Source organism: Bombus affinis, chromosome 8 (genome assembly GCF_024516045.1).
Source record: "Bombus affinis isolate iyBomAffi1 chromosome 8, iyBomAffi1.2, whole genome shotgun sequence".
NCBI classification, from domain to species: domain Eukaryota; kingdom Metazoa; phylum Arthropoda; class Insecta; order Hymenoptera; family Apidae; genus Bombus; species Bombus affinis.
In genome coordinates, this window is record NC_066351.1 from 5910630 (window position 1) to 5927369 (window position 16740).

Here is a 16740-nt window from a genome sequence, read left to right on the forward strand (position 1 = left end):
TAGGGAAAATTGATGAATTTATGTATATAAGATAGACATCAATCGAGTGTCTTGGTACAAAAATGTACAAAATTTTAAACAGTGGAATTAACTATTTTGGCTTGTGAACAACTCATATAATGTATGAATGCGTAACATTTTTCATTTACGGATATATTTTTCATCAATTTTAAACTTCTATAGTTTTCGAAAATTCGGGGGGTAACTATTTGAAAATATTTGTTTGAGGGGGACAATTCAGGTAGGAGAATAGTTAAACATTTGACATATATTTTCCATTGATTTCATTTTAGTTTCGTCAAATTATATTCACGCACAACGTCAATTTTTCCAACCATTCTGTTTCGCGAATATAAATTTTCATACAAGTGCAAGTGTAAAATTTATATGACTTTGATAAAGGTCCATTGAGTCTGCGGTTTTTCATTTTGACTAAAAATTATCATTTTGCAACAAGTTACACTGGTTATCTCGGAAACGGTAGTATTTATTATAAAACAGTTTAATATGAAATGAAAGGTAATTAGACGAACGAAGAATTTTAAATTTCGCTTCAGTATTTCTTCACTCACAAAGAAATTATTCAATACACCAATACATTACTCTTTCTATAGTCTCTATCATATCAAATAATTTCAATTTTAAAATCAATGAAATTCCACCTTTTTCAAAAAAAAAAAAAAAAAAGAAATAAACTTTACACAACAAATACCACATAAAGCCGTGCTAGTTTCAGCCAACAAATTCCAGTGACGAATAGTCACGGGAATTCATCCAAGCGGAATAATAGCCGTATAATAGTTCTGGCAATGATTTCACGGATTTATGAAAATGTTTTCTCTCGGTACGGTCTGTCTATCCCTTCTAGAGCTCTCGTATACTTCCTGGAAACATTGTAGAAGGGGAACCAGAACGAAATACATTTTCGTGGGAGATCAGAATTTTCGAGCGTACAGTTATCGACTGCACTCTCGTCCTTGTGGAAAATAAGAGAAACTCGAATCGTGTTTGCATGCTCAATGCTCACCCTGCAAGATCCTCCGCCGCGTTTCTCTTTCCACCAGCGCGTCTTCAGCAAGTGCAGTTTCCCCTCTTCTTGCAGCTTTAAAATGGCTCCGCTGATGGCCGTTCTGTATGGTGAATCTGAAGTTCCAAGGTCGTTTTGAACAGCGCTTGTTTTACCGGTCGGCATTTATCGCGTGCGTAAAACTTTTTTAGAAAGCATAATCGGTGTTATTGTTTTCGTCGCGTCGTATCTACGCGAGACTCGTGCGATTTCATTGATTTCCATCCATCACATTGCACCCCTTGGTTTCGATAGAATATGGTACTCGAAGACCCGTGGATAAGAGAAACGGTGGAGTATTTTCAAATTTTCAGAGTATTTGTTTGCAAATGTTTGCACCGCTCTGGCAGAAAGTTGCAGATATGGAGGAGGGACGCGTCAATGGCTTGCAGAGAATTTTCGTTTATTTTTGTTTCAACAAATAGAAGGCATTTGGTTTTTTCAAATAATAGAGGAATTTCAATTTTGTTTTCCTTTTTGTGGAAATGCAGGCATTATTTGAACTGTTAAAAGCCATATTGATCAACTACATACATTGAAAATAGAGAAGAATGATGTTATATCTCGCAACACCGTTTTATAAAAAATTTACCTTAGAATTTATTGTTAGTTATCGTTATTTATGACACGTAATAAATAAGATTGAATCGGAAAGGTTGATAAGATTACTAAATTTAGGAAAAGCGGCGTTAATCAATTTTCATTCGTAATGAAATCTCTGGAAAAATGAACTTTTTTGTAAAAACTTTTACACGTGTAGGTCAAAAGTATATTTAAGAAAGTACGCCATTACACAATTCTCAAGAAAAGATGACTTATTTTCATAAGCTCATTTACTGCAAAGAGACGATACAAATAATAACAAGTTCCACAATAAATGTTCAAAAATAAAGTTCGTAGTATTATCACTTTTCTCGACTTTCCAATTTATACAGTTGATCTGAATGGTTCAATTACTGGTTAGGAAGATATCCTTAAACGACATGATTACAAGCCAACCATACGTCTAAGACTTTATTATCATCTTTCACGTCCCATTGACCAAATCCATTGACGATAACAATTAATCAACTGTTTTTCGCATTAGGCCAAATATTTACCATAAATTGATCAGAACTCTTACAAACGATCGCTGACCGGCATCCTAATTCCTCCATAAATTCACGGAACCAACATGAAAAATTATCTTTCCGATTCGACGCCGTTTATGGGATGAACCATAAATCAAGAATATACGCGTTGATCGACCGAAATAGCCCGCACCTCTATCTCTCATCAGGAATTATTCGACTGCGCTTTAATCGGCTAACGCTTTATCCAATCGATGAGTTTATACGTCTAATCGTCCATATAGGTCGACTTTCTCGGGAACTAAGATAGGTCGCGGACGATAAAATTGTATTCTATATTTTCTTTTTATTTTCCTATTGAAAATCATCTCATGGTCGTCTGTTCGCGTTATTCAGCTGGATCCTATATTGATCGCGATTGTGATTAAATATCAACTTGTTTCACTTACTTGGCGGCATGGCGATGCCGTATCCTTTTGAATCCAAGAGGCCGCCGACTTGGGTAAGATCACAGTTTCTTTCGATTACATATTCGATGGAGGTAGATTCCATTAGAAACGCGTAGCTGCCTTTCCCCTTCACCACCCGTTCTACACCCTCGACGTTGCTAGTTGTAAATACCGTCGGCTTTGCCGAATCCATAAAGGACCACATACGCTGGTACGTCGAGAAATTGGAATCCTAGATCACGCCAGGAATTTCATGGTCGAGCACGCGTGCCATTAAACGGTGGAACGTCGGTCGAAATTGGTTAATCTTCAAGGAGGCCTATTACACCCGCCAACGCCCGCCTGTGGTTTCACCGGAAATCATGCGAAACCCCTATCGCGACGATCGATACGTTATAACGCGTGCCATTTTCGTTTCTGTTGGATTCAACATTTTTTTATCTATTTTCTCGCTTAAAGATTAACCGTTTCACATGTGGGATTTACGCAGGGTGGTAGATATAAAATTAGAAAATGTGTTGAATAACCATAGTCGCTTGTAATATACAAAATGTAATTGTACTCGCTGGTAAAGGCGAAAGAGCCAAACGGAAGAAAACATTCTTAATAAATACAGGTTGGAAAATTAATATCAATATATTAATGTTAATATTAGGATATTTTCCCTTCCATTTGGCGAATGCTCTTTAATTTTAAAGTGTTGAATCCGTTCTTTTTACCACTCTGTAGTTTATTTGGAATTTGTATAAAATGTGAAATGTGAACATTTACTTATTTACAAATATAGATCATTTCTGCTGTATGATCTTTGAATAAAGAATAATATTTAAAGAAAAAGAAGGCGCTTATAATATAGCGTTTCCTTAATGCAGCAGATGAGTTAATAAAAAGTTAAGAAAATTTGTAGAAATCGCGTTGCTTCCGTGTTTTTTTTTTTCCTCCTCTGGCGTAATCTGTTGCAATAAAGTTTCATAATACCGAAATTAAACGGGAATTAACGTTAAATAATGGCTGCGATGTTTTCTCAAGCAACACGCGCTCTCCCTCGTGTTTCTTCTCGTTTCTCGCGAAGTTATGCTCCTCCAGTCTACTTATGAGCCATTCTCTGATACAATTTCAACATCGTAACACATGCTGTTTGATATATGCACGATTTATCGATGGACGCAAATGGTCTACACCATCGTTCAAAAGTATCCGAACTCTTATTTATTTCTGACAAAATGTATCTTAATGAAAAAATTAAGAACGAATTGAATTCCAATAATTCCATTTCTTAAATAATCATCGTAGCTACATGTATTAATAAAATATTGTGACACGATTACACCAACTATGACTCTTACAAATAATTTTTAAAAATTTCTTAAATAAAATTATTCTATAAATATGAAATTCTGATTGATCAATTGTTTTCTTAATTTGCAGGAATTATCACGTCCTACATAATAAATTTAGAAATTGTCCTAATATTTATGAAAAAAGTATATATAATAAATAGTAAAAAATATCATAGCTACAATTTTAATAAATACTTTAGTAACTCCACAAGAATCTATTGATATCTAATTATTAATTTACCACGAATTTGTATATTTTGATAAAATTCATATATTACTACTACAAAGTAGATCGACCAAAGTGCTCAGATACTCATGAACGGTAACGTACATAACTCAAGACGATTTTACGTTTGTGTAGCGCTCACTTATAAGTTATTCATCTGATCTTACCCTGAAAAAGGCCGCAGTGCTGCCTCCTTTGAGAGCCCCGTATTTGATTTTCGTCTGCTTTGCAAGATCCTCGGCGCTCTCGATCGGCGAATCCATCCTCTCGACGGTGAGGAACGCGGCCAAGTTGGCAGTATACGAAGAAATCATGATCAAAGTGAAGAACCACCACATACCCGCCACTATGCGCGTTGACACGGCTCTGGGAAGAAGAATTCAAGCGGTGCAATCGGTATTTTCAACAACGATAGTCGACTCGAAATGCGTATTTTTCGCATGAATTTAAAACAACTGCACTTCATATTTGTTCAAAGATCGAATTTCTATTCCTTCAAACATACTTCAAGCGTATATACGTATAACTTTAGAAAGAAGTATGTAACAAAGATTTTACTCTCTATTTCGTAAGTTTCGATATATCTTCGTGATATTCGAGAGGCATTAGATATTTGATTTAAAAATATCTCAAAATTATCGAGACAAAACTCAAAACACGCGAAATACCATGACCAATATGTACAAAAGTCATCTAAATGCATAAAAAATAATAAATACATCAAGCTTCTACGTTGCAGCGTCTCATGCAGTTCGCGCAACGTTTTCTTCAACTCTACGCATAACAACAATTAATATGAATAAAAGAGAAACAACGATAACCGTTCGAGGATAGGGGCCGTATCGTAGGAAGTTTCGGATAACAAATGATGATCCTTCATCTAACAGTGAAAGTGTTGAATGTTCGATGCGATGAAGTTGTTGCTGCTTCCCGAAACTACTCTATATTAACCGAATTACCTAAATCAAATCCTGATTCTTGCTTGATCTCATGGCTTTACACGCCTTGTAAACTTCACGAAAACTTATCAGAGCCTTCAAGTATCGTTGTGCCGCGGTGTTCTCAGTTACTTCGCGGTATCAGTTTCACGGCTGGAGGTGGACTCTAGGGAGCAGCAACAACTTCGACTAAACGAAACGGTCGCCGTAGTGGTCGTGTTCGTTGCCGTCTTTGTCGACGAGACAGAGCATTAGCTCTGGCGATAGCAAAGCACGTCGGCAAGTTCTCGACACGCGAACGTGATCGGTTGCAGCAAGCCTACGATATAGCATATCCAAGATATCGTCACATACATTGGGTTAGCACCTACGGCCCCGAATCTCGCTCTTCCCTATCCCAACTAAACTATCATCTCATAATTAATACTATTACACTTAGTATTGCTGTAGACTAACATTGCTGCGTTCAACACTGTTTGAGGCTTCCGCATATAAGCCGTATTCAAGAGGAAAATGTTCCCAACCCTCCACTAGCATTTAGTTCCATCAGAGACCGAAGGACACATTGATACTGATATTTATTGTAAGTTCCCAAACATTGAAAACCTTCCCATTTTGGATACGCTTGCAGTCGGACGCAGTAATGTTATTTAGAATACAATGTTAAGCGTAACAGTGTTAATTATAAGAACTCAATACGTAAAAGCCTGAAGGCTCTTATTCTATCACTTTCTATGCTTAGGTGAACCGTGACCGCGACTAAATTAGTTAATTAAGCAGGTTAAACGCTCGACAGTCGTTCTTTGTCTAATCTCTCGTATGCATTACTGTCTCTATCTTATGTTAGTTTGACATTAAGCAATTTCGCGACGAATTAAATGAAAATATCACGCTCGTATTATACATGAGCACGTAAGTACAGAGAGATATATATTATTATTAGGTTGTTTGACTAGCTGTATTTTCTTCGTGTCACTTACTTCGGCGCTATATCAGAGCCTTGCTGCATGAGCGAGCCTATGGTGAACCAGAGCGAGTTCATCAGGGTGAACTCGTTCTCGAGGACCTCGGACTGTCCGTTGCACGGATGGGGATTCTCCCACTCGTAAGGGCTGAACCTGCAGACACGTGAAAGGAGAAGGGAGAGGATTAGACCTCAGAGTCGCAGCACGCGCGTGATACCACGGATCCAATCGATTTTAATGTGTTGACAATCTTCGCGTTCGTAATTGTCGGATTATTTGAGACCCGAATTTAATATGAGAACTTAGATATAAGTAGTGTCGTATAGAGACTTGATGAACAAGCACACAGAGAAACGTTCTTTTCTCATTCAATTTGAATTTTGTTCATATTTATGATATATGTACTCTGTACGTAAATAAATGGTTTCATGTGATCAACGCAAAAAAACAAACATGAACAAGACATAAAGCAACATAGTATTTATTTCTTTTATTTTGTTTGTTCAGTGTAGCATTCATTTATAATTTCTAATTTTTCTAACTGATTTTTTATTACCTATACTAATTTCCCTAGCATTTCTGAAGAAATCTTTGATATATCTACATGTATAATCAACGAACTGATGCAACGCAGATATTGTTTGAAATTTATACAAAATTCTGTTTTCAAATTTTACTGGAAAATTCTGATAAAAAATCCTATAAATATTTAAGTTCTCAAATATTTTATAAAATGTGTTGAACGTATTGACCAAATTAGCGAATCGGCGACAATCTTATTCGCTTGGGTAGTTAATATAACTCATCCAGCTACCCCAAAAGTCAACAAGGTGAGGGTGCTGGTCAGGCTGAAGGGGAAATACTATGTTCATTGATTGATGAAGCAACCATGTACCGAGTTGCGGGTTTAACCTTTAAACACATAGTGTTGCTGTTTAGTAACATACCTGTACTTCCTAATATAGTACACTATTAAGGCATAATGTTTTATAAGCGCGAATAAATGTTTCCCCAAAAATAAACTGTCCTCTTTTTGGAGTATTTTTAATACTTTTAAAGTGGATTTTAAATATTAAATAAATGAAATATATAGATTTTATAAAGTGAATTTCTATAGTTCCATGATACATAAACTGGCATTTTCTTCAAAAAATTACATTTGAAAAACTCATGCGTTTATTGTATTGTCCGTGCAAGTATACTAGTGTCTAATGTACGAGCTATGATACAATAATAATTCATCATCTGCATTGATATAGGATTCGGGAATCATAAATTAATATTTAGGCCTTAACTTTTAACTTCGACAAGGGAAGAGATTGAATAATAGTTTTAAAAATTGTAGGAAGTAGTAACGTGTGTGTGCCAGGAATCTCCGTCGTAAATTCAGGAAGCTGAATTTAGCTGTATACTGAATAATGACAAAGACTTAATCCGAGCAAACAGACATTCGTTGCGTTCAATCAATGCCCTTCCGATAATCGTTCGGTACTCGTTACTCCACGTAAGATCTTATCTTTAACTTGAAACGATTTCTCTGTTTTTAGAATTACACAGGAACATTTCCTGCGCGGGAGCTCCTCGGCATTGCGGAGGATTTTAGAGATTTAGGTGGAAGCGTTAAGGAGACATTAAGGTCACCTTTATTTTGCATTTTTCTTCTTTTCTAGGTCTATTCTCTTGAGGGCATAGTTTTGTCTTTTCTCATTGGTATTTGATTACTATCATTAAGGAACAGGATATATTATGATATTTCAATAAAAGCAAAGAGTCCTACGAAATCTAAATCTCCGAATGTTCAGCAAGATTTCTTTTTATGTTCAGCTCATTTGTTTTTTTATTAAAACCACTTTACCAACTTGACTATTTATCTCATTATTTATGGTTACCATGCAATTATAATCAAGTTAATGCAGTATCTTTAACTCGTAGTATTAGTCTGAAATAATATTATCTGTAATTAATATTATGTTATTCAAGAATTAAAGAAGAATATTACGTTATTAACAGAATAATATTATTAAAGTATCGAATGAGATAGGAGTTTATTCTCGTCGAGACAATCTTCAAGTATGTTCTTTTTCTTTTGTACCTGGAAACGCAGCTACGACTCTGAGGATCGTTGTCCGCTCGTTAATCGATATTCGTTTAAAATCTGTAAGTACTAGTCACGTTAAGGAGAGACTGCCAGGTAATTCTACACCCTATGACACAACTTATGCGGCAATTGATCCGCTCAGAAGCCATACTGCTCAATTACATACAATACAAAATAAAATAAGTTAGTTATATAAATGTCTTCTTTAAAAGTATTTTGAAATTTGCAATTATTATCGCGATTAATTAACTTGCAAGAGTAAATTAGCTATTCTTCAAAAACTTGAATATTAATCCAGTTTGTCAAAAATATTTACGAAATATGTAGAATCAATTTAACATCGAAGAAGTTCAATTATTAAACTGTCTTCCAATTTATAATTTATACAATCTTATCCGCGACATAGTCTTCTGAAAACAACAATATCGAATCTTTCGCTTCTCGAATATCTTTCATGCGAATTTCCATACATACGACTAAACAATATAAAATTTCATGATCTCCTATATGAATCTTTCCGAAATAGTAATCTTCTCGATAACAATAAATTGATTCCTCTAACAATGGTTAAACCCCAACGATCTCTCCTTAGAATAATTTTCAGATATCGAACACGATTCTGATTTCTACGATCGAACTCCCGATCCCGATCGCAAGCGACTTCGTCGAATCCGCGTAACCCGCAACAACCGATCCCAATTGGCCAGCTAAAAGCGGTTTCACGAAATCAGTCCGCTGAATAATTCATCCTCCTGCAGCGAAGGCAAGCTCGAGTATTCTAACGCTGTGCGTTCGTGGGACATGAACAAGTAAATCGTTACGAAAGTGGATCGTCGGTTACGTAGTCATCGCTCTCGATTTACATGCGTTCAGTCGACGACACGCCGCTCAAAGGCGGTGGAAAACAACGTGTTTTTAGGTCGAATACACAACGAAACCAGCTAGAGACGCAAAATAGAACGAATAAGAAAGACGAGGGGAAAACGTAAACGACGGTTAAAAGACAAAAAAGAAGAAAAGAGAGGGAAGTAAAAAGAAAAGGATAAAAGATAAAAGGAAATGATCAAGCGACCGTGATGCCAATCTAACGGCTTACTTGGGCAGAATGTCACAGCCCTGCCGCATTAAGGATCCGATGGTGAACCACATGCAGTTGAGCAGCTTGAAGCGATTCTCCAGATGGTCCGGGTTTTTGTTGCACGGATGAGGATTGTACCACTCGTACGGGGTGAATCTAAACTGATCAACTCTAGACAACAGTCTGATCCTTTTCAGCGTGGATGCATCTGCCTTCCACCACGGATCGTTCGCCATTTACGTACGAAGATTAACCGCGTCGACAGAGCAGAAAAAGAAGGCCGAACGGAATGCGAGTCAAGTCAGCGGGTACGTCTGTTCCTTTCCTTCGTTTGCGTTGATCTTATATGTATGTATGTACGTTACTTTTATTCGCGTAACCAGACTCACTCGTGCTCGACTTCGAAACCACGTCGACCGTGAAATTAGAGTTTCTATGTATCTTCGAGAAAGATACTCGCGAGTCACCGTGAATTAAATGCTTGTGCGTTATGTATGCAGATTATCAGCGAACGTATAGGAGAAATTCTATTTCTACGATCAATATCCTTGTGATAACGCAACATCTGTTTACAGAGGTGAATACGCAGAGTTTATCGAGGCTAGGATCGCTAATAATTCTTGTAGCGTTCGGTCGATTTAGCACGTTCACTGTCCTGTACATCATTCGTGATTCACACCGCTCGATTCGGGCGTGTCCTCTGCATCACGCGCGATATAGGGTATCTCTCATGTAGGTATATGCAGCGTGTTTTATGCATGGAAACAATCACTGGTGAATGACGTTTATTTAAGACGTGTGATGAATAGAACTGATAAAATAGAAAAAATATCGCTCGTTCGCTATAAATTGTGAAAAAAAATATATTACAAATGAAATCAATCACAACTGACTTACTTGGTGTAATTCTTTAAGCATTCTGAAAAATACTGCTGCTTACAAATGGATCCATATTCACCATGTTTTCTTCAAATTCTTATAACTTTCACTTTAGTTACCTTTTCCCGTAAACAATAGAAAGCTTAATAATATACATCATTTATGAGTTCTAAGCCTTGATCGAGGACACTATCGAAATATTTTTATAACGATTACTGATATTTCAATTATTAAGAACTTAAGAGCTAGTTGTAACTTGGTGACCGATTTTCCACGAAAATCCACTGTAATCCAGATCTTTCATCGAAGAAACTAATAAATGCAAAATAAAATAAAGCTTTATTTTAAAATAATACATCCTGTGCAGTATGATTTAAAAAAATAACATAACAGTAGATCTTATATCAATTTTTGTTTGATAGAAAAATAACAATCTACAGTATGAGCAATGGAGAAAGGTGAACGATTTAATTGAGAGGCATATCATTGGAATGTGAACGAAAAATACCTGATTAATATAAAACGTTTGGGCAGTGAGCGTGTTAATTTGTCTTATTTCTCTATCTAAAAATTAACGCGGGAGATTTGTTGAGTTCTCAATACAACGAAAGTCTAACCGAACGATAAAATATACTACGTTCAGAGATTCATTCCTATCGAATACGTAGTTCGGATGCAAAATTTCACCGATGTCGGTACAATATTTTTATCGCAGCTTGGTAAGATGGATTTACTTGCCTGGCTAGTATGAAGAGCAGCACAGAGACGCCTAGATAAGCTGTCGCCATATAAATCCAAACGTCGAGGCTAAGCGGGCTGAGGAATGAGAACAGATTCGGTGGCTGCTTTATAGGCTTACGGTACAGTATGCTGATCCCTGTAAATTTTAGATCACATGTGTAAATCCATCGTAAAATTTGAATATATAGCGTCAAAAGTGTTCGTATGTTGTTTATGATATAATGAAAAGATGTTATTAAGCAAAATTTAAAAATGGTACAAAAGATATTTAAAAAAATGATATAAAAATAAATTTTAAGAATGAAATATGTACGAAATGTAAAACTTTTAAGAATTTGAATATATGTTTAATACTTTTCCGAACAAATTTCTTCTATAGACGGTTAGTAAAAAAATTAATTAGTCTCATTAAAATATCCATATTACATTTTACAAATTTCTGACCCTTCTTCTAATCCAAAATTTTCCATAAAATTTCAATTGAAAGAAAATATACCATCGAATCTTGCTCCATCCGGTGATGGAGTTTTCAAATATCTCAAGAATCAATCAACCCCATTACATGTAGAGGTTTACGATCGTTAAATCAATTCCACGCGATGAGCAAGGTTCTTCTTGGAATCGTAGATCAAACTGATCGCTCACCTAGATTCATGAACGGCATGGTGAAGTCGACCGCCTGTTCCCGATCGTACGTGATGGTTAGATCCGCGATCGCTAGATCCGCCTTCTGATCCAACAGTTCTTTCATCATACCGTCCCACTCTTTCGTCTTCTTGTTGTAGGAGCCATACCGTCCATCCGGTACCAGGCGGAACGTATAATTGAAACCGAGAATCCTCGATATCTCGTAAATCAAGTCGACGCTGTAGCCCTCGAACTGTGCGTTCCCGGTCAGCTTTTCGCTCGAGTCCTTCCTCATGCAGTATGGCGCGCTCTATGAGATTAGTAAACTAATGCCAGTAATCGAATAAGGGATTCTTTGACAGTGTATATTTTAAACTGCAAAGATGATATTTAAAATATCCTATCTATGTTTGTATAAAATTTTCTTATTATCCATAACCATGTCATATATGAAACATTTTTGACAATGTTTCATCTGTAAGAAGTGGTACATCTTTTATAATATCTGTGTTTGTATTGGAAAGCTTGTAGAGTGATTGTAAAATTTACATTATAAATGAGTAAAAGTAGAAGTATTTTGAATTTTCGGACAAACAGATCTATGATGATTTGAAAAACTATGAGTTTACAATTGTAATTACTTGTGTGTCAAACGTAGAACACATTTTTGTTTCGGCTATCATTGAAATGCATAAAACACTGCGTCCGATATGTTGTTTGCCATTATTATTTATTACTATTATTACTACTATTCAGATACTAACACTTAGTATTATTCAAGAACTTGAAAAGTTATTTCAGGATTGAACATTGTCATTGCTAACAGATATACAATTCAAATTCAAGAATTTATCGATTAAACTCAATACAACATGATTTAGTGAAAAATCATAAAATGATTTTTGTAATTGATCAAGGTGACTTTAATTAACAAATTCTTTCATCTTGATCGTATATTGGCTAGCAAAGGCAACGTTCAATTCTACGATATGCTTATAAGGTATACCAGGTAAAACATTCTGACAGCATTCCATGTCGAGTAGCACGAAAATGTGAATAAAACACGAAGTAATAAAGCACGACGTGAACATGTTTGGATATTTACAAATACGGATATGAACAGCCTGTTGACTGTGCACAGCAACGAAACGCAATGCATATGTGAAACTATTGCACTTAACCTAACCATATTTCGACGAGTAATAAAAATTCTAGAGTCACACAAGCTTCTTTCGGACCCCAACACTGCTTAATTCACAGAGCTGTGATTTGCGGCGAGCAAGAGATTGAATATGCATGCGCGTGTTCGCAATTGAAAGGGTTGCACTCTCGTGTCGACAGGATTTCTTTCTTTGTTCAAAAAGGAAGCTCGTTTGATGGAACGCGAGGAACAGATGATAACCTCTGCATGCGCAGAGAGATGAAAACTCGCAGAGTTATTTGGTGATTGCACGAATGGGTGGCTGGATGCTCCGCGCGTTTAGAATTCCGCGTGTCGCTCGCGAAATGACGCGTTTACGCGAAACGCGGTAACTAAATGCCGGCACTGACGTGGAATTTCGTAGAAGCTTCCTCGAAATTGATGTTGCGGGCGTACGTGGCCGATTCTTAAAAAACTTCGAGGCAAGTTTCTGGAGGAAAATTTGATCGTAATCGTATTTCGTAACTCTTGCGAAGTTCATTTATCAAAGTTGTGCACTTGCTATGAAATATTTATATATGTACATATTTTGTATTTTATGTTTTTTAAGAAAATAAAAACGAATAATTGGGGATGATAAATTACTTTGGAGATATTTAGTTACGTTAGTTGAAAATTTGAATGAAGATCTATATTTAAAATGGAAATTTTACTTCGTAAAAAATATGATGTACGCGATTGTACAAGTGAAGGAGAAATGATGTATAAAAATAACTCATCTTCATAATCTAATAATCTAAATTATCTTATTACAAATTGTCATACTCGAAAAAATATATGTAGATTAATTTATCAAGAATATTTTATTTATTAGCTCAAAATCGGTATTCTCTAATATTAGGACTTAGATGAAAAAATATTATTTTCGTTTTTAATTTTGTTTCTATAAGAGGTCTTATCGTATTCAGATGTAGATAGAGTACTTTCGATTCCATACAGCATACACGTAGATGAATATAATTTTCAAATGTTTAATGCAAATAAAAAAGAGCGGAAAATTTCATCGTTTCAAGAGGCTAGAACAGAATTGTACGTTTAACAGTCCTTAATAATTTATCGTTCTCTAATACCACTTCTGTCAACAAGAGGATAGCTTTTAACTCGCAGAAACTGGAGCGTAACTTTCAAGAGCGCAACGAATTAACGTGGTCCACTATTCAAGCACGTCGACGAATAATCCGATTAATTTCGTCGTAAATACAGGGTGCTTAGACGTTTAAAGACGCCAGGCGTTAGATTGTTTAAGTTTCCAGCGGCTCGGTGTCTCGTCGGATGCGCGACGAGCACCCTTATCTCGACTACCACAAAACTCAACCCAATTCAACTCTGTCGGACTTCTTCCAAAGGAAGACAACTTTCTTAGCTAGTTAATACATTCACGAGCACTGCATTACTTGTCGTCGCAATTATCGCGAGAATAAGTGACACGGTCGGCTGGCTCGTCATGAAAACTTCAATTACATCGCGTATCCCTTCGCCGTTTCCGGTTTCCTTCTGGTTCTCTTCGTCGTGGCAAGAACTAGTACCGCGAGGTGGCGGCAGTACTAGGGAAAAGAGGCAGGGAGTCAAAGAGAGAAGAAAAGCTAACGAGTTGGCGAAGGCGACGAACGAAAAAGGAAAAGGAAGTGCGTCCACTTCCGCGCGGCGTTCGTTGAACTTCGTTTCTGTTTCCTTTTCATTCAGGAAAAACAAACAGTCAGGATTTTAACGATACACGAATGATTTACGTGGCAGTGGAATGCTGAAACACCGAGGAAGAGAACAATTTTTTAAATTCAGATGAGAGAACCGGCGCAGATGGAGGTCGGACCAGGAGATTTGAGGGAAATCACTTTACTTGATTAAAACGAGGATGAAATGTCCTGGTTACTTTGAAAAGTTGACTCGAGGATTAGAAATTCCGTGTGTGTGAACGTGGGATACGATCTTTTTTTTCCTGTTCGTTTAAACACGTTCGCGTTTATGTAAGCGAGTGTTCCCGAGATTTTAGAAAATGTATGATAATGACGTAAGAAAATGATCCTAGGTAATAAAGCTTTTTAATTAGCGAATGGGTAATTAATTTAGCTATGACTTCAAATTCCGGATTTAAAGGAACGAGAACGTCATGTTAGCTCCGTAGATTTACGCGTAACCTAGATTTCGTCTTGCAGCATTGGGAAAAAAATTTCGCAACAATTCGTATAATAAATTTTAAATATTATTTGCAATACATTAACGTATACGCGCTGAGAACAATTTTCTATATATTCTAAGAAGAATTCATTATCTTAATAGAAAATATTTCGTTTAATTAATTTCTAATAGTTACATTACATTACATTACATTTCGTAATAATCGTGAAAATCTTAAAACAGTGAGTATCTTTTAACCACTTACCAGTATAGTTGTTACAATGAAAGTTTTATTCTGAAGATTCTCCACGATTTGAGTGTACTCTTCCTTGTAACTCCTCGTAAAATTTATACCCTTGGTGCTGTTCCAGGTCCCTATCTTCTTCAGCCCCTCCTTGTTGTTCAGTTCGATGATATCTAAAATGAAGTCTGAGCGAAATCCTTGGTGATCGAACTTGATAATTCCTGTCAACCCCGTCATTTCGACCTAGAAACAAATATTAAACACTCTTGACAATTTTCGAAGGAAAACAAAGATGATACTCGTAGACATCACTTATTAACTGCTATTCTCATCCTGTAGGTAATACGATTTTTCTAAGAGTAAAGATATTATGAAAGAGGAAAGACACGGATCAAAAACTTATTAATTAACTACAATTTGGAATTACCCGCTACCTACTTTTTTCGCACTCAGCAGGACAATTTTCTTTACAACTAAATTACATTAAAATACCTTTCCTTAATCACCATGTGAAAATTAACAAATATAGATATACAAGATAATATAATTACTATCGAAAAATACTTTCAAAAAATTTGATTTTCCTCATATCTCTATATGTATATATATATATATATATATGTACACAGATAAATTAACTAATTTTGGTACACTCCGAGTCCATATTCCAGCCCTTTGGAGCCATCGAATTTTCCATTCTACGAAGGCAAACGGTATTCAATATTTACAAATGGGGGAAATTCGAAACGTTAGAGTGGAGACGACTGGTTGATCGAGCGGACGCAATATGAACCGCACATTTGCGTAACTGAGCTAGCCGGCGTAATTAAACACGAAATTCTGGGTGACTAGCTCTAATCAGTGGATCACGAGCATATCGCGCGATTAAACTCAGCCCCGCGATCGACGCGTGAAACGATCCACGTGAACCCATCTTCCTTCTTGTTTTTGCTTATTCCTATCGAATCGAAAATTTCCCCCTACAACTGGAAAAATATTCAAGATCTGTTCAAGCGAATCATTGCATAATGAAACTGTGATCGAGTCGCAACGAGGATTTCCAATAAATTTTAGCGTTGAATCGAGCCGCGTAACCAGAGGAAAATTAGAGGAAGTTGCCATTACCTGCATAATTACCAAGGCAGCCTTGATACGAAATTTTCGGCGGCAAATTGCGTTCGCTCGTGTTTCGCGTTCGAAAGAGCCGCCTGTTCCCGGTTACGCGCCGCGTAATTAGTAGAATTGAAGGCAGAACTGCGATATGAGTCAACCAACCTGATGAGAAGTGTTTTTCTATTCAACAAATAATATTATCGCTTCACACCGACATCGAGATCGTGCGATATTCACACGACTACGTTTGCGAACTCGTTTCATCAATGATAACACTAACAGCGGACATCGTTAGCAGATGCAAATATTGAAAAAAAATAAAATAAACATAAGAGGAAATATCCAGATATCCAGGGAAGAGATACAGTTATTGCAGCCAGGACTCGTTATTGATCCGGTTGATATTTGAGGTAATCGAATTTTCTGTTTACGGTGCTAATTGTTGCAATGTTCTATATATCTTATTCATTACTCTTTATATTGTTCCGTTGTTCCTTTTGTGCCATATTTGGAAGAATAATGGTAGTTTCATTATTTCTCTTTGTGTTATATCCTGAAAATTTTCTGCGATATAGATTTATGCCAATTAT

General features: G+C 36.3%; 1 protein-coding gene across 5 annotated transcripts in view; it reads right to left on the reverse strand.

The window, feature by feature from the left end:
- LOC126919631 (glutamate receptor ionotropic, kainate 2-like) overlaps positions 1-16740 on the reverse strand; it is a 283328-nt gene that overhangs the window by 9927 nt on the left and 256661 nt on the right. For 4 of the 5 annotated variants that reach the window (XM_050729101.1, XM_050729102.1, XM_050729103.1 and 1 more), the window contains 7 exons: positions 15059-15280; positions 11496-11787; positions 10848-10986; positions 6070-6207; positions 4319-4517; positions 2586-2817; positions 1028-1143 (listed from right to left, as the gene is read on the reverse strand). In XM_050729101.1, the coding sequence (XP_050585058.1) occupies positions 1028-1143; positions 2586-2817; positions 4319-4517; positions 6070-6207; positions 10848-10986; positions 11496-11787; positions 15059-15280 (1338 nt within the window). Of the gene's footprint in view, positions 1-1027; positions 1144-2585; positions 2818-4318; positions 4518-6069; positions 6208-9248; positions 9387-10847; positions 10987-11495; positions 11788-15058; positions 15281-16740 lie in introns of all 5 variants that reach the window. The other variant, XM_050729100.1, reaches the window with a different exon arrangement.